General features: G+C 38.9%; 1 protein-coding gene and 1 long non-coding RNA gene across 2 annotated transcripts in view; both read left to right on the top strand.

Annotated features, from left to right (window-relative positions):
• Positions 1–23,733, top strand: part of LOC307001030 (deoxynucleoside triphosphate triphosphohydrolase SAMHD1-like) — a 38,756-nt gene that overhangs the window by 10,315 nt on the left and 4,708 nt on the right. Inside the window, exons 2-18 of the mRNA XM_079617126.1 lie at positions 7,512–7,600; positions 8,621–8,686; positions 8,893–9,007; positions 10,716–10,810; positions 13,243–13,403; positions 14,825–14,940; positions 15,101–15,172; positions 15,327–15,358; positions 15,456–15,605; positions 15,689–15,789; positions 15,872–15,980; positions 16,159–16,250; positions 16,385–16,497; positions 16,659–16,795; positions 16,881–16,973; positions 17,089–17,193; positions 17,656–17,921. Of these exons, the coding sequence (XP_079473252.1) occupies positions 8,932–9,007; positions 10,716–10,810; positions 13,243–13,403; positions 14,825–14,940; positions 15,101–15,172; positions 15,327–15,358; positions 15,456–15,605; positions 15,689–15,789; positions 15,872–15,980; positions 16,159–16,250; positions 16,385–16,497; positions 16,659–16,795; positions 16,881–16,973; positions 17,089–17,193; positions 17,656–17,823 (1,620 nt within the window). The 5' untranslated portion in view covers positions 7,512–7,600; positions 8,621–8,686; positions 8,893–8,931 and the 3' untranslated portion in view covers positions 17,824–17,921. The remainder of the gene's footprint in view (positions 1–7,511; positions 7,601–8,620; positions 8,687–8,892; positions 9,008–10,715; positions 10,811–13,242; positions 13,404–14,824; positions 14,941–15,100; positions 15,173–15,326; positions 15,359–15,455; positions 15,606–15,688; positions 15,790–15,871; positions 15,981–16,158; positions 16,251–16,384; positions 16,498–16,658; positions 16,796–16,880; positions 16,974–17,088; positions 17,194–17,655; positions 17,922–23,733) is intronic.
• LOC307001045 lies at positions 416–4,713 on the top strand. Its single transcript, XR_013798150.1, has 4 exons — positions 416–580; positions 1,624–1,783; positions 3,678–3,818; positions 4,479–4,713. It is a non-coding gene; the product is annotated as an uncharacterized lncRNA (long non-coding RNA).

Below are 23,733 nucleotides of genomic sequence, written 5' to 3'. Positions count from 1 at the left end.
CAGTCATAAGTATCAAATTACATTCACGGCCTTACAGTAAGTGTGTCCCCGGCTTTATGCAGTTATTAATGCAGTTATGAGAGAGAGAGAGAAATGTGCGTCAATATTATTATTTATTTATTAATTGAATTCGTTTTAATTAATTCGTTCATTCTTTTTTTCTATTAGTGACAGATGGCCTAATAAATGAAACACAAAGCCCTTTTAACAAGTATAGGCCTTTCAATAATTATTTATTTGTTAGGCTATATTATCTGCAATAATTACAAAAACTCGTGCAGCAGGACTATCAATTTATTTAAATATTCAGTTTAATTTTCTATTGATTATATTATATATGACTGTTCTTCATTTATTTAAATTAAATTTAAAGTTTTTCTTGTTATGAATTGTATCCTATTTTCCGTTATTACAGTTAACTACGCAAAGTGATATGGAACTGTAATGAGGTCAAGACCTGCCGGAACTACTTTAGCTGTGCGGTTCCCTGAAAATAATTGCACACCGTAGAACGTTTGTCAACCAATCAGATTTAAGCATTCAACGGCCCTAGACCTCAAGGACACTGCAACTTCACCTTGTAAGTTGAATATGGAACTGCATCAGTGATAGAGTGGCAGGCCTACAGTAGAAAACAGGTTAAGAAAGCAAGTATCCAAAAATGAGACTTTTCTAAATGCCAACTAAGCGTGAAGTGATATAATGTTAGGGCTGCACGATTATGGCCAAAATGATAATCACGATTATTTTTGATCAATATTGAGATCACGATTAATTATCACGATTATTTGTTGATTTGAACCAAAACACATTTTTGTCACATAGGCCAATTATACATACCTGCTTTCACATTCATATTGTGCTACATTTCCTGCTAATGTACAAATATGTGCAGCAAAATAAAATAGGTTCTCTTATTCACCAAAATTCAGTGCATCTCCTTAAAGAATAAATACAAATAAATCATTTATTATTATTTTATATTGTATTTATAATATTTTATATACATTGTATTTATAATTAATATTAGGATAGACTACCGGTACCTATTATTACATGGCTTGGTTAAATTCTAATGTAGAATGCGGTCTGTTATTTCTTGATAACAGAACTTAGTTCTTTAACGGAAGCAATACAATCGTTTTTAAATCAATAAACTCATTTTTAAATCAATATTTTGTGTCAAATTATTGATTTATTTGTAGGTAGCCATGTAAGTGGGATCCCGATGTCGGTGAATAAAATTCAGAGTCATTGTTATTTGAAAAGTCTCTTGTTATTTGAAGTCGCTCGCGCGCAGACACCCTCGGTCTCTCTCGCGCACTATTGCTCGCGCACAGACACCCTCGGTCTCTCTCGTCCAGTTCGCTTCGCTTTTGTCCAGTCCGGCAAAACATTCTAGTTTCTATATCTAGAAACTAAGCTGCGCGGTGCAGGGAACAACTCTGATTATTGGCTCATTAAGCCACGTGATCAGACAGTTTACTCGTGATCGTGATTAAAATTTTATTAATTGACTGTGCAGCCCTATATAATGTATTTTTAATTTTCTTCTGAATTGGGTAACTGTGAGTAGTGTTAATATAAAACATGTATCCATGGCTTTTAAATGATCTTTTTTAGATTACTGCATTGAGCTTCATTGGAGGAGTTGACATTAAGGATAGCGTTTGGCGGGTTATGGGGCACTGTATTACCAACTCCCTTGGCAAACAACTCAACTGGCGTGGCATCAATGGCAAAACAGCTTTCCACAGACTCCAGCTGAAAGATGTAATTACTGGTAAGTGATACATTTCACTATCTTCAGTCTAATAAGTCCATTCTCTACTTCTTGCATGCTTGATGCATATTAATGCTCAGATTACGAAATTATTAAAAAAGGTTGATTAAAAAAAAGTAAACAGTAAAGCACTTGTACTGCTCTGCCCTGGCAAGGGTATGGCAGCCAGCAGTTTATCACTAAAAGCTTAATTGTGGAAACAATCCCAAACATTGCTGTCCATCCCCACACATACTGTATGGAACTCTCATACAATGAGAAACTGATGCAACAGGCAATGGATATATCCATATTACCTGTTGCATCCCTTATGAAAAAGTATAGGCTAGTTTAAATAAATATATACTTTAAGTTTATTTTATGAAGTATTCTCAAGTAATGTTCAAGTACAGTTGTGGTCAGACTTAACGGCACCCCTGGTAAATATGATCAAAAATAGCTGTAAAAAATAAATCTGGATTGTTTATCTTTTTGATCTTTTATTTTTTAAAAATCTCAAAAATCTAACCTTTCATTGAAGTAAAATAATTGAAAGTGGGGGGTAAATCACATTATGAAATAAATGCTTTTCTCCAAAACACGCTGGCCATAATGATCTTTTGCAAAGATAACAGCTCTGAGTTTTCTTCTATAATGCCTGACGAGTTTGGAGAACAACTAAAAAGAGATCAGAGACCATTCCTCCTTACAGAATCTCTCCAGATCCTTCAGATTCACAAGTTCATGCTGATGCTGCTTCTCTTCAGTTCACCCCACTCATTTTCTATAGGGTTCAGTTTAGGGGACTGGGACGGTCATGGCAGAAGCTTAATTTTGTGCTCAGTGACCCATTTTTATGTTGATTTTTATGTTTGTTTTGGACCGTTGTGTTGGAAGATCCAACCACGACCCATAATAAGATTTATACTTGGGTATAAATCTGATTGGTTTATTTCACGTTACGCCCAAACCACATGAATAATGAAGCTACTTCAGACCAACCCATTTTAGGTTTGCGTCGGACGCAAGAGTCGTTTATCCCGCCGGTATAATAGCGTCAGCGGCCGGGATCCGCCCACAAAGTTACTTGCGTTTCGCGTTTGATACTTGCGTTTCAGATATGCTGGAGTTTTTTTTTGGTGGAGCGAGGATGATATTTCTTGAAGCTCTCCCAAAACAACATGTTTTTTGATGTAGGGGTTGTTTGATATATTTGTTTAGGCTTTCTGACCCCCAAGTCTCAAGTAATCTCTGCAATTCTCCATCTGTGATCCTTGAAGACTCTTTGGTCACTCAAACTCTCCTCCTCACCGTACATTAAGGTAATATAGACACACGTCCTCTTCCTGGCAGATTCGTAACATCTTTAGTTGATTAACTTCTTAATTATTGTCCTGATGGTCAAAATGGGGATTGTCAATTCTTTTGCTACTTTCTTAGAGTCACTTTCTATTTTGTGAAGCTCAACAATCTTTTGATGCACATCAGAACTATATTCTTTGGTTTGACTCATTGTGATGAATGATTAAGGGAATTTGGCCTCTGTGTTTCCTCCTATTTAAACTCCTGTGAAACAAGAAGTCATAACTGGACAATTCTATGTTCACCATGGTGTGCTAAAAAAGGTATAATGGAAATATACTTCTGAGATATTTTACTCGTTAAAAAAAATCTAGGGGTACCAATAATTTCATAATCCATAATCCATTTTCTGACGCAGTCCGATTTTCCTAGCAGGTGTCAAACTTGTTCCTTTTGGGCATCTGGAAGCAAAGAGTGTCCTTGGCCATGGCCAAAATGTTCTTTACATTGGCGCTGACAAACTATGCACTTGGCTTGTGGGCCCTAATTGGGTCCCAAGATTTTAAAGGTTGTGTAATCCATCCTTGCATTTACAAATGTTATCTTTTTTTAGGAACTGTCAGAAACAACAGACTGACAGCTGCGGCCACTGATCAAGAGATAGAATCATTTATTAAAAAATGGCTTCATCTTGCAAGTGACCGAGACGGAGGGAGAAGAGAAAGAGAGAAACGAAGGAGGGTCCAAGACACCTGTAAGTCAGTTACATTGTGTTTTTGCTATATGTGTATAATACCATGGTCTGTCTGAATACTTGATTTTGATTGGCTGCAAGGTGTGCATTAAAACATTTGTAACACTTTACAAGTTAACATTAGTTAACTACTTTAGTTAACATGAGGCCAGAACCATTCTTCTACAGCATTTATTAATCTTAGTTAATGTTAATTGTGATGCTTACTAACCCATTATTAAAATCAATAGCTGTATTTGTTAACATTAGTTGATGCACTGTAAACTAACATGAACAAACAATGATTGACTAACATTAAGAAAGCTTAATAAATAATGTAGTTCATGTTAGTTAATACTAGTTAATACATTAACTGATGTTAACAAATAAGACTAGTGTTACCAAACCGTTTAATGCACTGGTAGTTCCAGTCCATTTATTCACCATTCAGTATTAATGTGCTGCTTTCATTAAAGCACATAGAGAGCTGTTTTTAAAGTTTTTAAAACTTGCAGCTTCACTATTAGTAGAAAAGGTAAAAACAAATTATTTGTTTTTTTTTTATTTAATTTGGCTTCTAAATAGTTGTGCGTGTGTGTTTGTTTTGTATTTCAACACTATTGTATAATCAGCGTTCTGTTACTGAGTCAACAGTTTTTATCATTTGTGTATCCAATTAAGGCTTGCAAGATTGCCATGACGAAGGTGGGCCCAGTCAAGGAGATAATGATGACCAAAGCTACTGGAAACATGTTTTATTTTTATTTAGTTTCTACAATGCTTTCTATGCACATATTTTGTGTTTGTTTATTTTTTTTATATATATATATTTTTAGATTGCTTTCCAGTTTTGAAAATGTAAACTTGCAGTGGGTTGTTCTTTGGCAATATTAATAAATGATGCAAATGTTTTCAGAAATGTGTTTGGATTGTAACTTACCTTAACATAAAGAGGGGCCATATCTCTTTACTGTATGTTTGATATTGTTGATGCAGAGTTCACTTAGTGCGCGCGCACACACAAACACACACAGTTATGGTTTATTTAGTTAATTCTTGGCTAACATGTGACTGATCAAATGTCCTGCTTGTGGACCAGATCTGGCAAACAGGAGTGCATTGCAAAAGTGCCACCATTCCATGCTGCTTTGGCCCACGTGAGGAATGTTGGGAAAGACCAGGGTTTGTGTAAAAATCAACTGTTGCCAGGTGTGGTTTATTTGGTTTGTTGTTGGTTACATGTGGCATTGCTAAGGCTTTCTTATGGCCCAAATGTGGAAAACAGGAGCGGGTCGCACAATTGCCAACATTCCATGTGGTATGTGGGCCAGAGTAAGGTATCAGATCTGAGCCAGAATTAAAATGAACTATGTCACACATTTGTTTTGTTTAAGGTTGACATGCGGCATTGCTATGGCTTATCTGTGGCCCATATCTGGAAAACAGGAGCGGGCCGTCCAAGTGCCATCATTCTCATCTGGCCCACATACCGCGTGGAATGATGGCATTTGGGCGGTCTGCTCCTGTTTGCCAGATTTGGGCCACAATTAAGCCATAGCAATGCCGCATGTCAGCCGTAAACAAAACAAATGAAGCAGAACTGGGCCACATCTAACCCAGACACCAAAATTGCTGTGGCCCAGATCCAGCCCACACTTGACACTTTCATCTGGCCCACATACCGCGTGGAAAGATGGCACTTGGGCGGTCCACTCCTGTTTGCCAGATTTGGGCCACAATTAAGCCATAGCAATGCCGCATGTCAGCCGTAAACAAAACAAATGAAGCAGAACTGGGCCACATCTAACCCAGACACCAAAATTGCTGTGGCCCAGTTCTGGCCCACACTTGACACTTTCATCTGGCCCACATACCGCGTGGAATGATGGCACTTGGGCGGTCCGCTCCTGTTTGCCAGATTTGGGCCACAATTAAGCCATAGCAATGCCGCATGTCAGCCGTAAACAAAACAAATGAAGCAGAACTGGGCCACATCTAACCCAGACACCAAAATTGCTGTGGCCCAGTTCTGGCCCACACTTGACACTTTCATCTGGCCCACATACCGCGTGGAATGATGGCACTTGGGCGGTCCGCTCCTGTTTGCCAGATTTGGGCCACAATTAAGCCATAGCAATGCCGCATGTCAGCCGTAAACAAAACAAATGAAGCAGAACTGGGCCACATCTGGCCCAGACACCAAAATTGCTGTGGCCCAGTTCTGGCCCACACTTGACACTTTCATCTGGCCCACATACCGCGTGGAATGATGGCACTTGGGCGGTCCGCTCCTGTTTGCCAGATTTGGGCCACAATTAAGCCATAGCAATGCCGCATGTCAGCCGTAAACAAAACAAATGAAGCAGAACTGGGCCACATCTAACCCAGACACCAAAATTGCTGTGGCCCAGTTCTGGCCCACACTTGACACTTTCATCTGGCCCACATACCGCGTGGAATGATGGCACTTGGGCGGTCCGCTCCTGTTTGCCAGATTTGGGCCACAATTAAGCCATAGCAATGCCGCATGTCAGCCGTAAACAAAACAAATGAAGCAGAACTGGGCCACATCTGGCCCAGACACCAAAATTGCTATGGCCCAGATCTGGCCCACACTTGACACTTTCATCTGGCCCACATACAGCGTGGAATGATGGCACTTGGGCGGTCCACTCCTGTTTGCCAGATTTGGGCCACAATTAAGCCATAGCAATGCCGCATGTCAGCCGTAAACAAAACAAATGAAGCAGAACTGGGCCACATCTGGCCCAGACACCAAAATTGCTCTGGCCCAGATCTGGCCCACACTTGACACTTTCATCTGGCCCACATACCGCGTGGAATGATGGCACTTGGGCGGTCCGCTCCTGTTTGCCAGATTTGGGCCACAATTAAGCCATAGCAATGCCGCATGTCAGCCGTAAACAAAACAAATGAAGCAGAACTGGGCCACATCTGGCCCAGACACCAAAATTGCTGTGGCCCAGTTCTGGCCCACACTTGACACTTTCATCTGGCCCACATACCGCGTGGAATGATGGCACTTGGGCGGTATTGTTGTGGGCCAGATCTGGGCCACAGCAATTTTGGTGTCTGGGCCAGATGTGGCCCAGTTCTGCTTCATTTGTTTTGTTTACGGCTGACATGCGGCATTGCTATGGCTTAATTGTGGCCCAAATCTGGCAAACAGGAGCGGACCGCCCAAGTGCCATCATTCCACGCGGTATGTGGGCCAGATGAAAGTGTCAAGTGTGGGCCGGAACTGGGCCAGAGCAATTTTGCTATCTGGGACTTAATGTTGACACGTTAATATCGATTTAACATGGTTTTGATGGTGGCTTGTTAACTGGGTTTTTAGTGCAAATGTAAATTATGACTAGAAATAAAATGCTACATTTTTGATTAGTCTTAATATAATTGAAAGACATGCTCTGAGCTCTATGACACATGATATAGGAAGTAAGGCCTGTTATAGGGAATACCTTTTACATATGCCAAGAAGAGACAACACATAATTGTTTCAGACCTCTGTGGACAATACGTACAGTGATGTGTGTCCCTGTTGTGTCTGTAACTATAACCAGGTCTAGTGTTGTGTCTGTAACTATAACCGAGTCTAGTGTTGTATCTGTAACTATGACTGCAGGCAGAATCAGCATGAGGATTGAGGTGATGCATGATAACCTGGTCTAGTGGAAAATCACATATCTACAGGTCTTCATTACCATCCTCCTCGACACATGAGCAAGACGACAGCAGATCGTTGAGAAGAAGAGAAGATATCTCAAGGTATAAGAGTGAAGGTAAGGCTTTATTGTTGAAATTTATAAAAAATATTAGATTCACTCAAAGGTTAATAATTATGTATGAAATTTTTAGATATTTCATAATATTTATTTATGTTTTAAAAAAACCTGATCTGTATAAACCACAAGATGCAATTTAGTACGATAAAATCACTGTTAAAAAACAAAGTAAAAAAAAAACGTTTTATATATATATATATATATATATATATGTGTGTGTATATATATATATATATATATATATATATATTTTTTTTTTTTTCCAAAAGTTCCAGATTAGGGCTTAAACTATATTTAAGTACATGTAATAATTGTATATTATATTTGTCTTTTACAGTTTAATAAATCAATTTCTGATTTAGCGATATTGGGATCTGTTCAAACTGATCAATTCTGAAGCTTCACTCATATTTGACTAAACTCATAAATCGGATCCGCGGCGGATAAGCTGCTTTATCAGCGGATACGGGTAGGGTCTGCCGCGGATCTGGTCTGGATCCCCAATCCTTATCTGTTCCGGATTCGTTGCGCTGTGCAAGTGGACTCCGTTCCGGACCCGTTTCGCGGATCCGCCCCGGAGTCTGTGGTACCTCCGCGGTGGATCCGTTCTGGAGTTAGTTTGCTATCTGGGTTGTTATCACAACTTTTTATCTTTTTTCAAATCAACTTCGATAACTAATGTGTGAAGATAACATACTATTTTGAGTTTCTGTTTATTAAACCATTCTTCTTTATTGTATTAGGTAATTTTTTTAATTACAACAAACTCAAAATTTTAAGGCAACAAGGTAACTTGCTTTTTAAGTTAAACCAACATTTTTTTTTTTTTACAGTGGACCCTAGTTTTAAGACAAATACATATACAAGAACTATACAGTAAATAGTGTGTGATCGGCACTTCCTGAATGTGTTTCCAGCAGCAGTCGCTCTGATCCGGCTCATTCCCCTTCACTACAGTTCAATGTTTGTCTGAGACACACCCTATAGTTTAATGACAACTTTCCTCATGTATTCCAGTGGGTTGAGCTGCTGGATCTATAAAGTCTGTACACAGCTCTGAAGATCTTTATTACCTCCACATCTTTACATTTACATTTATTCATTTAGCAGACGCTTTTATCCAAAGCGACTTACAAATGAGAAACAATAGAAGCAATTAAACTAGCAGTAGACCAACAGTATGTAAGTGCTATGACCCTTCACAGTACAATCCAACGTACAGTTTTTTTTTTTTTTTTTTTTTTTTTTTTTTTTTTTTGCTTTTAACATCTTTTTTGCTTTTAACATCTGAGCTTTTAACAACCCACAAAAAGAAGACAAAAGAGAAGATGCCACGATCTGAAACTTTTTCTGATCTCAGGAAAAATCTTCAAGATCTAAAAAATTCATATGAAGAAATTGAAGGTAAGGAAAGGCATGTTCACAACTCATTGTCATATGATAATGTGTATATAATTTACTGAAAGTCATGTGATGCATATCTCCTGCTTCAATATTTGTGCTTAGAGTATATTCATCTGTTACATATGATTTACAAACCAGGAGAAAAAAAGTTCAGCACAAGATTACCGTTCAAGTCAAAGGCATCTACAAGAAAGACACCTACAGGAATTACGTCAGAAAGGCATAATAAGAACCTGAACCGCTTGAACTACTTCCTAAAAATAGTCCCTCCGTTAAAATATTAAATGAGAAAATTTTACTTCTCATTGTTGATCACTTTCTTTAAAGAGAAGGATCATGTCTCGCACACTCTCAATATCTTCCCCTCTCAAGCCAAGACGGAAGAAACAGCGGAGCTGTGGGGCTGAGCAACGAACCGTAGCAAGCTCATGTCTGCCTAGTGCCCGCTTGTCTCGCTCCCCCCTCAGTGTGACGATTCACCAGTGCTCTTCTCCTGCGAAGCCTGCGCACTGGCTCAGCCCCAGGAGAAGACAACACAAGGTGAAGCAGCGCTCCCGCTCAGCTAAGCACTACCCATTTCCCCCCGCCCTAGGCTAGAGCTGGATCCTGAGCAACTCAAGCAGCCCTGATATTTTGGGCTTGAAGAGGAGGAGTCCCGCCGAGGCTAGATCACCCCCCAAAGCAAGCATGTGTTCACCTCCCAACCCCCTGTTCAGTTCTGGGCATTGGAGGCGCTGTTATTTGTCGGTACTGGGTCCTCCCCACCAGGAGTATGCGAGCCCAGACCTTCTTCTGCTGTTATAGCGAACCAAATAAAAGCCTACCCACTAACAAAAATGGGTCAGCTGCTATCAGTAGCCCCACGGCCAATTACATTAAGAAGGGACCTCCTTTCCCAGGCATGAGGGACAATTTGGCATCCCCGACCCGAGTTGTTGAGCCTCCATCTATGGCTTCTTGACGGGAAACTTCACGTCTTTCCCAAGAGGCCATGAACATGATCTCCGAGGCAAAGGCTCTTTCTATCAGGCACCTTTACACCCAAAAATGGTCTATTTTCTCCAGCTGGTGTTCAGCTCGGGACGTAGACCCCTTCTCTTGTAAGATCCCTCATGTACTCGCACCCCGTCCACACTCAAGGTATACGCGCTAGCTATCACGGCGTACCATGCTCCTATTTCTGGCCAGTCAGTTGGGAAATACGACCTGGTGGTCAGATTTCTCAGAGGAGATTTAACCTCCTGGCCCCAACACAGTCTTGTAAAAGACCCAAAGCCCCTCTTATAGGACGGGCTCGCAGGACAGCCTTCCGTTCTGCACTAGTAACACAGTGTTTTGTATGAATGAAGGTTCTAGTTACTAACGTAACCTCACTTCCCTGAGATAACGGGAATGAGCATTGCATTGCTTGCGCCTATGTGAGTGGACGCTGCCGCTTACTGCCGCTCTGTCGAAATATTCAGACAGAAATGGCTTTTAAAGCAACTCATATAGAAAGTCGGCCCTGTCCGTTTTGGTGGGCTCAAAAGCCATTTGTCTGTGCACAGACATGAACCAGCAGGCTTCAGTATTCAGTAAAACGGGAGTTTTCCCCATAAGCATCAGAAAACACTGATGCAATGCTCATTCCCGTCATCTCAGGGAACCGAGGTTACTTTAGTAACCAGAGCGATTTTACACTAAGGATATAAAATGTCATGCTTTTCAGAGCCTGAGAAACAACAGGCATGGGAGATAATTAAGGATGAATTGAAAGACATCCTGAAGATATACTCCTTAGACTTTTCAAAAGAACAAATGAAGGTAAACTAACTACTCATTTAACATTTCTGCTTATAATATCTTTTCACATTTCACTGCCTCCCTGAAGGAACATACAAGCTGTTCTGCTGATCAGTATTAAAAGGCCCCTATTATGGATTTTTGAAAATTACCTTTCATGTACATTTACATTTACATTTAGTCATTTAGCAGACGATTTTATCCAAAGTGACTTACAACTGAGGACAGCAAGCGAGTCATCATGAAGAGGCAAAAATAACGCAAGAAGTGCTCAAAATACAAAGTTCAGGCATTGCTCAGAGTAGCATAAGCCAAACAAGGGAGGATTAAAGGAAGAGTTTTATTTTATTTTATTTTTTTTATGTCAAGTGCTCACGGAAGAGATGAGTTTTCAGTTGTCTTTTGAATGTGGTCAGGGATTCTGCATTCCGGACGAGGGTAGGCAGAAGTTTAGATACTTCTTCCTCGGTCAGTGGAGAGAATGAGGAGAGAAGGTTTTTGGGAGTGGGAGGGGTTGGACTGGGTTCCTGTGTGTGAGGAGCTGAGAACTGACTGCTGATAGTTGTTGTTTTGTTGGTGAAGAAGTTAGCAAAATCATCAGCAGTTAAAGAGGAGGTGGGTGGTGGTGGAGGTGGACAGAGGAGAGAGTTGAATGTCTTGAAAAGTGTTTGTGTGTTAGCGGTGCTGTTGATCTTGTTGTGGAAATAAGAAGATTTTGCAGCATGAACATCAACAGAAAAGGAAGAGAGCAGAGATTGATACATACTAAGGTCAGTTGTGTCTTTTGATTTGCGCCATTTCCTCTCTGTTGCCCTGAGTTTGGTCCGGTGTTAACCTCAGATAACCAGGGGTTAGAGGGAGTAGTGCGCGCTGGCCTGGAGGAGATATTGTCTAAAGAAGAAGTTAAAGTGGAGCATAAAGTATCTGTTGCGGTATTAACATCCAGAGATGAGAATTGTGAGGGTGAGGGGAGAGAAGACGACACAGCAGAGGAAATATGGGAGGGATGTAATGTGTTACATAGCTCTAAGTGAATGAAAATAAATCTGAAAGTGCACCGTATATAAACATATTGTCTTTCAAAAGTAAGAGTCGACTCTTGAATTGTTTTTCAAATGAGTCATTAGCTTTTTCGGCGTGACGTCAAGACGACAAATTATCAAATTGGCCACGCCCACTTATTGCGCGCGCAGACACCAGGGAAACTTAAACCAGCAGCTGATTCCTGAGGATACTGGACATGCATGTCGAGGAGACGAGCATGTGAAGAATCTGTGGTTAAAATTAATATTTACCATGATACTACAGCAGTATAATCCTAAACTATTCCTTTTAACTTTTACTGACGACTGCTTCTCAAATATCGGAGTTCAATGCAGGATTCGCAAACTGCTTGCTCTTGAAAGACATGTTCAAAATACTAGTTTTGAGTTTTACATTGTGTAGGTCGCCTGCTATCTGGCTAACTCATGTTATCACTCTCTAACTGAAATACTTCTGCTGATCAGCTGTGGGCCACTATTACATACAACTGTGTCTATTAATGCAGATCGTCTGTCGTTCTCACTACTTTGAGGAAAGATTAAGCATGGAGCAAGATTTGTTTTACCAATGTTTATGTTATATCAGTCATTCAAGCTAAGCTCGGCTAATGTATACATTGCATACATGCACTGTTATTGATACAGTTTCCATGTGTTCACCGCAATATATTAGAAGCATACTCGGTAAATAAATGAGTACAAGTAAAATAATCGGTTGATGGACATGCACTTGTTAATCCTGATGGTGAGGAATTGCAACATCTCATAATGTACCTCAAACTGAGTATAAATCACTGAAACGTCCTGCTCGAGTCATCTTAGGAGGAAAGGAGGGATTTAGAGAGATCGATTCATTTGGCGAGTCGTTTGAGAATCATTGAAAATCTGGTGATGTGCAAATGTATATTATGAGAAAATTAAACAGTTTTTTTACCTTTGAGGCATGTAAACATGTTGTAGGAGACTCCAAAACAACATTAGGAAACTTTCAAATAGCATAATAGGGGCCCTTTAAATTGGTGAATTTCAATTGTCTACCATCAAATTGAAATGTAATACATCACATGGTAAAAAAGTTTCTACCATTTCAATGGATAACAGAAAGCACCTTTCATGGAGAAATTGCATAAATGTGTGTTTTGCTCATCTATTTTTGCAACAAAACAAACTCAAACAAGCAGCACTCCTAAATGAATCATTGCTTGAAACAAATAGGTTGAGTAAATGATTCAATTACTCACATGTCACCAGTCAGGATGTGTTTCTCTCATGAAATGCTCTGTGAATTCACCAGTGAACTTATTTTTGTAGGTCACAAAATCTCTTGTCAACAACATGTTTTTTGTACATGTTGAGTCGCTAAATGCATCGAATGTTAATGTGATGAACTGGTGTGCTTTGAAATCCTAGGTTTTCAACGACCCCATTCATGGCCACATTGCGCTGCACCCCCTGCTGGTGAAGATCACAGATACTCCTCAGTTTCAGAGACTCCGACACATAAAACAACTCGGAGGAACATATCTGGTGTATCCGGGAGCTTCTCACAATCGCTTCGAACACTCTCTTGGGTGAAATATTATTATATTCAGATAAATTTTTTTTAGATCGTTTAAGTAATTAGGTTTCAGTTATTATTTGAGAGATTTAAAGTTAATATTTCAATCATTTGACTACATTTGCACGTTCACAGTTCTCTGATGTTGTTGATGTTTTTACATGGCATGCAAGGAAACTGTTACAAGCTCCTGCCAGTCTAGGGTTGGGAGAAGGTAACCGGTTTGAATAAATTAAAAAAAAAGTAAACGAGGAGGGTTCTCTTCAATCCTCTGCCCCAGAAATGTGAGTCAACACCACCAGATATCAAATGAGAAGTATTTATTGTACAACTGAAAATAGGGATTCAATCTTCAGGAGAAGGTCACCAAAACAACAAACAAAAAGAATCTTACTATTAGAAGGAAATCTACATGACCTACACAGGTAAAAGAAAATAAATAAACAACATAAGCTAAGCTCCACTCCCTGACTAAACAAAAACAGGGAGTAACGTCTTACAAAATAAAAAGGGTGACTCAAACTCCCTACCAGTCCCCATACAAAGTAAAAGTAAATACAATACCTTTTAATACCGAACAAATAAAGAAAAGTTGAGAAAGAGAAATAAAATGTAGCCAAGCTACCTGCTATCTCCCACACCAAAGGGATATTCAATTTGATAGCACAACACTTCAGTTTCACAGAGAGCACAACAGTTTCACAAAGAGCTCAACAAGTCTGGTGCAGGGGAGAAGTGAAACTCCTCAAGCAGTGTTCACTCTGTCCTTTTATAGCAGCTAACGAGCCTCCTTTCGAGTTTCAGGTGTGTCCATTTAGCTGCAATGCAAGCAGAGTGAGGGAGAGCAAGAGAGAACACACAACAAAAACAATATTTCACAAAGTAAAGCAAATACAGAAAAGAACACTGTACACAATACGTCCCTGGACGTAACACCTCCACCACCAAGAATACAAACTGGGTGTTTATATTCATACACACTTTCATTTTTGTTGAATGGCACACGGTTCAAAGAAACAGGCATTCCTTTTATACTCTAGAGAGGGCATCAGCCATAATATTTCCACTGCCTTTCTTGTGTCGAATGTCCAAATTATACTCCTGGACAGTGAGTGACCACCGTAATAGCCGCTGATTGGAACCTGACATACGAGAAAGGAACACCAAAGGGTTATGATCAGTGTACACAACAATAGGATTAGAGCTACTCCCCAAGTATACGTCAAAATGTTGAAGAGCCAGCAATAGCGACAGAGCTTCCTTTTCAATTACACTATAGTTTTGCTGGGTCTTGGATAACTTTTTAGAAAAGAAGGAGACAGGATGTTCAATATGGTACTCATCCTCTTGCAGCAAAAACGTTTTTGGTAGCAAACTGTGATGTTGTGTGTGTGTGTGTGTGTGTGTGTGTGTGTGTGTGTGTGTGTGTGTTAGTGTGGCGTATTTATCAGGTTGTCTGGTCAATATACTTCATGACAATCAGCCAGAGCTCAAAATCACCAGACAGGATTACCTGTGTGTTCAGATCGCTGGACTGTGTCACGACTTGGGTGAGTAGCACTAATGCACATATGGGAACTGAAAATAATCCTATATTCAGTGTTTTGTGTGTTTGTCATGGATTCTAAACTCACCCAAACCATTGTCAAATCGAGCATTGATTTATGATAACCATAACTAGAATTATCCAGTTTCTCTTTATTTTTTTAGGTCATGGTCCATTTTCCCATGTGTTTGATGGCCTGGTTATTCCTGAAGCCAAAAAAATGAAAAGAATAAGAAGTAAGTGTATGTCGACTTGCAAATGTATTATGTTATTGTTACATTTGGACATGCAGAACTCAAGTCATGTATGTCTGGGAAATTAAACTGAAAGAGTTTTGTAATGTGCATAACTTGACTTACAATCCACATGAGACCTGTATTTTATTCTTAGGCTTGCCTGATGACATCCCTGAGAAGTGGAAGGTGAGAATGAACACATTGCTCACACACACACTCTGTGCCGTTGGCTTCTGTAATATATGTATTTATGATTTCATTTGTGTTTGTGTCTTCACTGCAGCATGAGCAGATGTCAGTGCAGATGTTTGATGACATTGTGAAGAGTTTGAAGACTGAGAATGAGGATGTGTTGAAAGAGCACGGACTGGATGATACAGACGTCACCTTCATTAAAGAGTTAATCGAAGGGGCAAAAGATTCAGTTGCTGAGGTTCATACTGATACTTCATCTGTCATTGATGTGTTAGCATGAATAAAGCCTCATTTACATACAGCCTTTGCTCCTCTTTTCAGTGGACATACAAGGGAAGAGCTGAAGATAAATCCTTCCTGTATGAGATTGTGGCAAACAAACAGAACGGCATTGATGTGGACAAATGGGACTATTTTGCACGGTGCATATTGGGCATTTTGCACAGATGTTACTGTGATGTAGAATCTATTATAACTTTGAGCCAAATTATGTTTATTTCTCAGAGACTGTCATCACCTCGGCATTCGTAACAGTTTTGACCATCATCGTCTGCTGAAGTTCGCTCGAGTGTGTGAAGTGAACGGGAGAAAGCACATCTGCTTCAGAGACAAGGTACATCACACACTATGATTACTAATCAAAGACACACACATACTGAATGTATGACGTGTATATTCAAGATTCATCTACTCTGCTTAAAACTTCAGATAAAAAGTGGCATTAGCTCTTGAATGTGAACACTGCATCATGGGAAGTGTATCTGTGACTCTGGTGTGTGTGTGTCTACCAGGAGGCAGATAATGTGTATGACATGTTTCGCACTCGATACACTCTCCATCGCCAGGCCTACCAGCACAAGATCTGCAACATCATTGAAGAGATGTGAGTCTCTCTGTTCTCAGTGAATATGAGATTTCACAATATTTAATCTGCTGCATAACTTATTCATCTTACACAAATTCAGCATTCGACTGTGATTCTTATACATGTTGGAAACACTAACTCAAATGTGTTAGGTTTGCAGAAGCGCTCGTACTAGCTGACCGTGATCTTCATGAAAGGAAACCTGAAGATATGCTGAAGATTTCTGAAGCCATAAAGACAGCAGAGGAATACAGCAAACTCACAGGTCAGCTGAAAGTACTGGTGAAAAACATGTCAACTCAAAGCTAAAAGAGCTAAAGATACCGGATTACCATAAACCAGCATACACATATCCTCTCCTTTGAGACATTATGTGTCTCAGGATATGTGAAGTGTATAATAATGAATCTTCTGTTGTTGTGTCAGATGAGATCTTTGAGCAGATCTCGTGCTCCACTGCTGAAAACCTGCAGGAATCCAGAAACATCCTGGACAAGATCGTCAGGAGAAAACTGCCAAAGTTTGTGGGAGAAGCTCGTCTGACTGAGGAAAACATCTCAAAGGTTGTACAGAATCTGAAAAACACATTGCTTTACTGTTTGATTAACCCTATAAAACTGACAAACCCTCTCAAATCTGGAAATTCAGGAAGATCTGACGAAATCATGGATAGCCGCAGTGCAGAACTACAACCCCACTGACCCGACTGTTTCTCTGAACGCTGAAGAATTACCAGTTTATGTAAGTTATCTTATTTCAGTGCTGATTTTAAACCAGATAACATGAATATGCAGGTTTTGACACTGAAATAAAACAGAGTTGTTTAGTGAATCACCTCATGTTCTCACAAGCTCAGGTGGTTGATCTGGATCACGGCATGAAGGACAAAAACCCCATTGAATCTGTCTATTTCTACAGCAAGAGGAATCCCACCCAAGCTTCTACCATTAAAGATTATCAGGTATTCATGACACTCAAAGAGTTTTATTCCAGATATTAAAGATTATCAGGTATTCGTGACACTCAAACTGTTTTATTCCAGATATTAAAGATTATCAGGTATTCGTGACACTCAAACTGTTTTATTCCAGATATTAAAGATTATCAGGTATTCGTGACACTCAAACTGTTTTATTCCAGATATTAAAGATTATCAGGTATTCGTGACACTCAAACTGTTTTATTCCAGATATTAAAGATTATCAGGTATTTGTGACACTCAAACTGTTTTATTCCAGATCATTGCAGAATCTTTCTAAATGAGTGCCATTAATTCCTTTATAATGTTCTTTTGGTAAACCAATCGGACTGGAGCTTGAACTTTGTCTTGTTGGGCTCAGTGAAGTTTAGTGTACTTCATTTACTCTATGATTGAATATCTTTATAAAACTCATTGTGAGTGATATTTGTCTTGTATTGACAGCTGTCCAGTTTCCTGCCAAAGAAGTTTAATGAAGAGCTTGTCAGAGTTTATTACAGAAGAACTGATGATCAGACGGCTGAAGATAAGATGGAGGAGAAGAAGAAGGTGGAAGAGGCTGAGAAGTGCTTTGAGAAGTGGTGTGCAGAACATTTTGGACTCCGTGTGTGATTTATAATATCTAAAGTTTATGGCTGCAGAGTCGGTTTGTTTAATGAATGAATTACTGAGACACTTTATTATCAAGGAGATGAAATATCATTCATATAGTTGTAGTGGCGGTTTTATGATATTCATTGATCTTTAGTAAAATATAGATGATTCAAAGAATGTCACATGTGTGACTCTCACTTGTTAGTGTGAGATGATTATGTTTATGTACCTGGGAAGGCAGAAGGGAGAGACACTCCAGAGAACAGACGAACGAGGACCTCTGACCTAGATGTCAGAAGGCCATTTGATGTAGGGGGGGGGGGCTTAGTGACGAATCTAAACTAGTGTTATGGCTTCCTTGTCTATGGAAAATTACTGAATGGAAGACTACTGGGAGGATGGCTCTGGCAAGAAGACCTTGGAAGAGCCAGGAGATAAAAGCAGGTTCAGTCTGTCTGGGGGGTGTGTCACTCTTCTGCACAGGGTAACAGCTGTGTATTAGACTGCTCCTTCTTGCAAGAATAAATACTTTTAATTTTATAATTTGACTCTGAGTCTCCCTTACGCAGTGATGTTTGTTTGATGAATTTTTGCCACAACAATTTGGTGTCAGAAGTGAGATTCCTTGGACGATGCCTCCTGGACCTGAGATCGGACGGTGTTTGGCCACCTGGACTGAGTAAGTTCCAGCTCTACCTCGTAAACTTGAGAGAGAGAGGCCGGCCGATGTCAGAGCCCCGGGAGGATCGACCACTGGAAATCAAAAGAACTCAAGGTGGCACAGAACAACATCTCTGAGTAAGGTAATTAAATTCAGTTTAAAGGAGAACTCCGGTCAATTTTAAAATTGAGCTCAATTTTTAGTAAATTTGGAGTGCTGTCAATACAGAGAACAACGACAAAAATCGGTGTTGCCTACACCGTGTTATCCTCTTTTTAAAATTTACACCCTATTGACTTGAATGGGGCAAGTTTTAAACTTAACCAGTTCTTAGTCTTATCATCCTTGATGTGTCATTACAAGTGCCCAGCCATGTTGAGTGATTCCTCAAGAGTAAACACGAGTGAATCTGACTGCAGTAGATGTGAAATATATGAATAAAAATGATGTTATATCAGCCAGCGCAAATACCTGTATTTAGCATAGACAGTATGGTATTTAGTTCCTGTTTTCGGTCGAAGTGCAAAGTAGTCGATTGTCGAGTTCACGCGCATAGGTTTAGTTACTATGATCATGCGCGTGAACTCGACAATCGACTACTTTGGACTTCTACCGAAAACAGGAACTAAATACAGGTATTTGCGCTGGCTGATATAACATCATTTTTATTCAGATCTTTCACATCTACTGCAGTCAGATTCACTCGTGTTCACTCTTAAGGAATCACTCAACATGGCTGGGCACTTGTATGACACATCAAATATGTTAAGAGGATAAAAGCAGGTTTAAAACTTGCCCCATTCAAGTCAATAGGGTGCAAATTTTAAAAATAGGATAACGCGGTGTAGGCAACACCGATTTTTGTCGTTGTTCTCTGTATTGACAGCACTCAAAATTTACTAAAAATTGAGCTCAATGTTAAAATTGACCGGAGTTCTCCTTTAATTGGGGGAAGAGTGAAATTGAACCATATTGGCTGAGAACTGTTTTCTGTGGTACGTAATCTGAAATTCAAACAGATACGAGGAAAATAATCTGAAATTAATTGAGGTCTGTGACAGAACAAGATATTTCAAGCAGATAAATAATCTGGAATTAATTGAGAACTGTGACAGACCAAGACATTTCATACAGATAGGTACCTGGAAATTAATTGTTCCACCACGGAGCAAAGTATTTTTGGGTGCTGAGGCTAATTAGGGGGAGCCAAGAAAGTCGTAACAGATTTTTTGGTAAACCGTAATTAGGAGGACACTAATAGTGTAACCCGTCCGACTGGGTTAAAAGAAAGGTCGGGTTTGTCGGGGACGCTTGACAAATAAAGAGAACGCGCGTAAAAGAGAAATCCACAGAAAGCAGATAAGCGGTCAATAAGTCTCAAAAGCAAGCTTGCGAAATTTGGTACACCGGTGTTTTGTCAAATGAGATCAAATTAAGGGCAGAAATGTATGATATTGAGCACCACAAGATTAAAGACGGTGCGGGAATCAGTTGAACAGGGCAGTGAGAAACAAAGGTTGTTGTGTCTGCGTTCAACGTGTGTAAAAGTGTGAAAAAAAAACAATGAGTTGTTGGCTTGAAGCAGATAAAAGAGAACAGAGTCGATGTAGAATGTATTGCCATATAGTAAGATTGAATATAACTGATAAAAGGGTTTTTATTTTTCATCCATTAGATGGATGCATGACATTAGATGTCAGAAGATTTTTTTGGTAACAAAAGTTGATCCTCTTTGTGAAGGATTGAGATTTGAGTAATATGATATTTTGGTTTCTGTAAAAACAGTAAGTAGGATAAGTGGGACAGAGACAGTAATGATAATACTTGTTGAATCTGCAGAGTGCAGACTAACCATTTTGAGAAGAAAACAACTGTAGAAAAGGTATGTTATGAAAATAACATTTCTGATAAAATTTATGGAACTATTTATGAACGCCTGTTAAGTCAGATTAAGAAATGTGTACTTGCTATTGTAATCAGTGTTGTTGATGATAATACAGAATTAGAGAGATATAAAGACAGATTTTGGAATTCAATAATGTTAAATGTCGGATATTTTGTTGATATTAAGTCATTGAGGGAAAAAGACATTGTCTGTTTTATAAAGGAAATTATGGGTCGGGGATAATTTCCCTGGACAAGTGTTAAAGTTAAACAGAAACTTTGTGAAAACTTTGTTAAAACAATTTATGGATTTCCGTGCAGTTTATGAAAATGAATGTTCTGCCAATAATGATGAAGATTATGATTTGGCTAGTGTGATAGAATCCGCCACTGGTGGACTGTCAAAGAATAGAGAGAACTGCTTATCAGCTGTGTTTACATTCTGATTGGGACACACTGCTTCAAGTGTGCAGTAAGTTGGAGCTGCTAGAAAGCTCAAGGTAATCGAACTATAGGCAAGGGGACAGAGAATGTTTTAATTGTGGTCAGCTGCGTTTAGCAGTAACTGTAAATGACCACTCAGAAAGGTAGAAAAGAAAGTTGATGGAATGTGAAAGTGACGTATTAATGTGGGTTTGAAAGTAGAACAGGATTTGAAGACGATATTAAAGTTTTCGTCTGAGAAAGAACCAAGAATGTGAATGCAGGGCTAAGGGAAGTGAAAAGAATGTGCTAAGTAAGTGAAAGAGAAAAGAAAGTTGATAGATGGAAGTCGTAAGTAGATTGAAAGAGAAAAGAAAGTTGAAAGATTTAAGTCGTAAGGAAATCCTTTTAAAAGGAAAATAACTAAAGTACCAGTAAATGTAAAATTACAGATAGGGAAAATATTTGTAAAGGTAACTAAAAAGATGATTGTCTTTTAATGAAATGCTTAAACATTTTTTTTTGCAGATTGTAATTGAGAATCTGACAACTAAAATTGAGAGGTTATAATGAAACCTTATTGAGAAATAGAATAACTATTTGTATTTAATATCAAATAAGCAGAAGCAGTAGCACTGGGTTGCTAAATGTAAAAACAATTTTGTAGAAAGGGATCTGATTAAACAAACAGCTTGGAAATTGACCATGAAGCTAGAAGCTGATGTTTTGGTTTCAAAAGATAAGATTGGGACTTGGCTGAAACTGCCAGTATGACAGTCTCAATATGAGTGGAAATTTGTAATGTCGAAATTTCCTGATATAAGAGTAAAAGACAACTATAAAATTATTTTTATATTGAAAAGCGTATGTAATTTCTGGCAAAGATGCCTTAAGCTGCCAGAATTAAAAGATAAAGTAGAGAATGTTTAGTATGACAAAAAAAGTGTACCAAGTCCTGAAGGCCTCAGAGTCTCTGTCTCATTCAATGTCAGAAGGCTGTTATCTTAGCCTGTCATGACAATAAGCTATTTAGTAAAGCACAGTGTTTCAGTTGAAAATTATAGACACAGATGTTAAAAGAAATCATGTTAAAGGAAATCATTGCCATTCAGAGGGCAATTTGTACTTAAATATTTTAGATTTGTAAAACTGAATGACTTTAAAGAAGTCTTTAAAATAATAATGTAGACCTGAATGACAGAAGTGACATTTTTGTACTTGTTATTTTAGGACCAGTAACGTATTTGTCTGATCTTAGCCTTCACCATGACACAGGACCTATGATGCTATAGATGTACACTGAATAGATGGATGTGAATAAAGTTCACTGAGATTTTGTTGATTCGGACAGGTCTAACAGATTTGTTATTAAATACTGTTGTTATTAACCTGTCTCCCTTAACACTAGAGGCAGTCCAGATGGAGGTGAGGGGACTCTTGAATGTGTCTTTCCTAAGCTCCAGAAAAACAGCTGAGTTCTGTTGAAGAAACTGATTGTGTGATGCGAGCGGGTCACCAGTGGGTACGTGGCTACTCAAAGACGGGATGATTTTCCTGGCCAGGAGACATTCAAACGCAGGGGGTCCCGGACACTGCATCTCCGGATGGAGGTGTTATATGTGAGAAGGTATGAGAGTTGAGCGCTGATTACCAGAGGCCACTGGGGTCAGCATAGCATTGGGAGGTCAGATGCTGTGTGAGGAATCGCGACGGTCTGACCCGAGAGAATGATTTGTTCCTCTATACCACTCACCAGAGAAAACCCCCCCTCGCAATTCACTGTATGGCTTGTTTTCAATTGTGACAAGTCTGATGGAAATTATAGATAAAGAGCTGATGGGAGATGTGCTTTCAAGAGCCAGCTGAGACCATCTGATTGTCATTATTTGTTGGGGAGACAGTAACATAACTTATTAATTTATATCAGGAACATGTTGCCTTATGGGCAAGGAAAATTATAGATGTTGATATTGAACTAATATGTCTATAAGATGGTTTTAACTCCTGAAGGTTAGACATGGTGATAGTTAAAGATTAAGACAGGTTTTGTAAGAGTTTGGATAACAAAGGTTAGGTGAATTGAGAATTTATACAAGTATTCAAACTAAAGATAACCTTATAAATACTCAGAGCATAATGTATTTTAGATTATTGTAATGGTTCTAATTTGAGTTAGACATTTGTATATTAACATTTATGAACTATTAAGGGTTCTATGATTAATTAAGTTTCAGTCTTAGGAGGCTGTTTGAAAAGATTATTTGTGTAAGAGAGACTGCTGAGTGGAGGAAGGGATTTGGTACTCTGTTTGTCTTTCTGTTATCAGGCCTGGTAAGGCAAGCTTAAACAAAATAATGATAATGAACCAAAACAACCCAGTTGACTTTTCTAAAGAAAAAATGAATAATGAACAGATAGAACATTTGAAACGGTTTGAAAGGCCATGTAAAATTATATAAAAGCTACAGAAAGATGTGAAGTTTAAATCTTATTTAAACCTTAAATATTATACTTTTAGAGTTAATATATAAAAAAAAAAGCGAACATTGTAAATGAGCAGTTAACATGCTGTATGTGTGTCTAGCATAAGTGTGTGTGATGGGGACAGCACTTTATGTCTTGTAGGTGTTAAGTGTAGGGCAGCTATTCCGCCTGAATAGTGAGTATATTGTGTCTTTAACCTCTGGAGAGTGTTTTTTCATTACAGATGTGTTAAGGCAAGTGACAAATTGTAAAGAAGGCAAATGCTGAGTGAATCTGATGAGAAGATGATAGAGAACATGGGACGAGCTTTAAGATCACGCTCCGTCTGGTAGTAATTACTTTTGTCATTTATGATGTGGATTTGAATTACTTTTGGATAAGTTTAGGTATTTATATAAATTGGAAGTGTGGAGTTGTAGATCATGGGTTGAAATAAAAGAAGATGGTATAGATTTGACAGCAACAACAAAGATGTG

This window comes from Phoxinus phoxinus, assembly GCF_949152265.1.
Source record: "Phoxinus phoxinus genome assembly, chromosome: 6".
NCBI lineage: Eukaryota > Metazoa > Chordata > Actinopteri > Cypriniformes > Leuciscidae > Phoxinus > Phoxinus phoxinus.
This window is presented reverse-complemented; position numbering and strand designations above follow the sequence as displayed.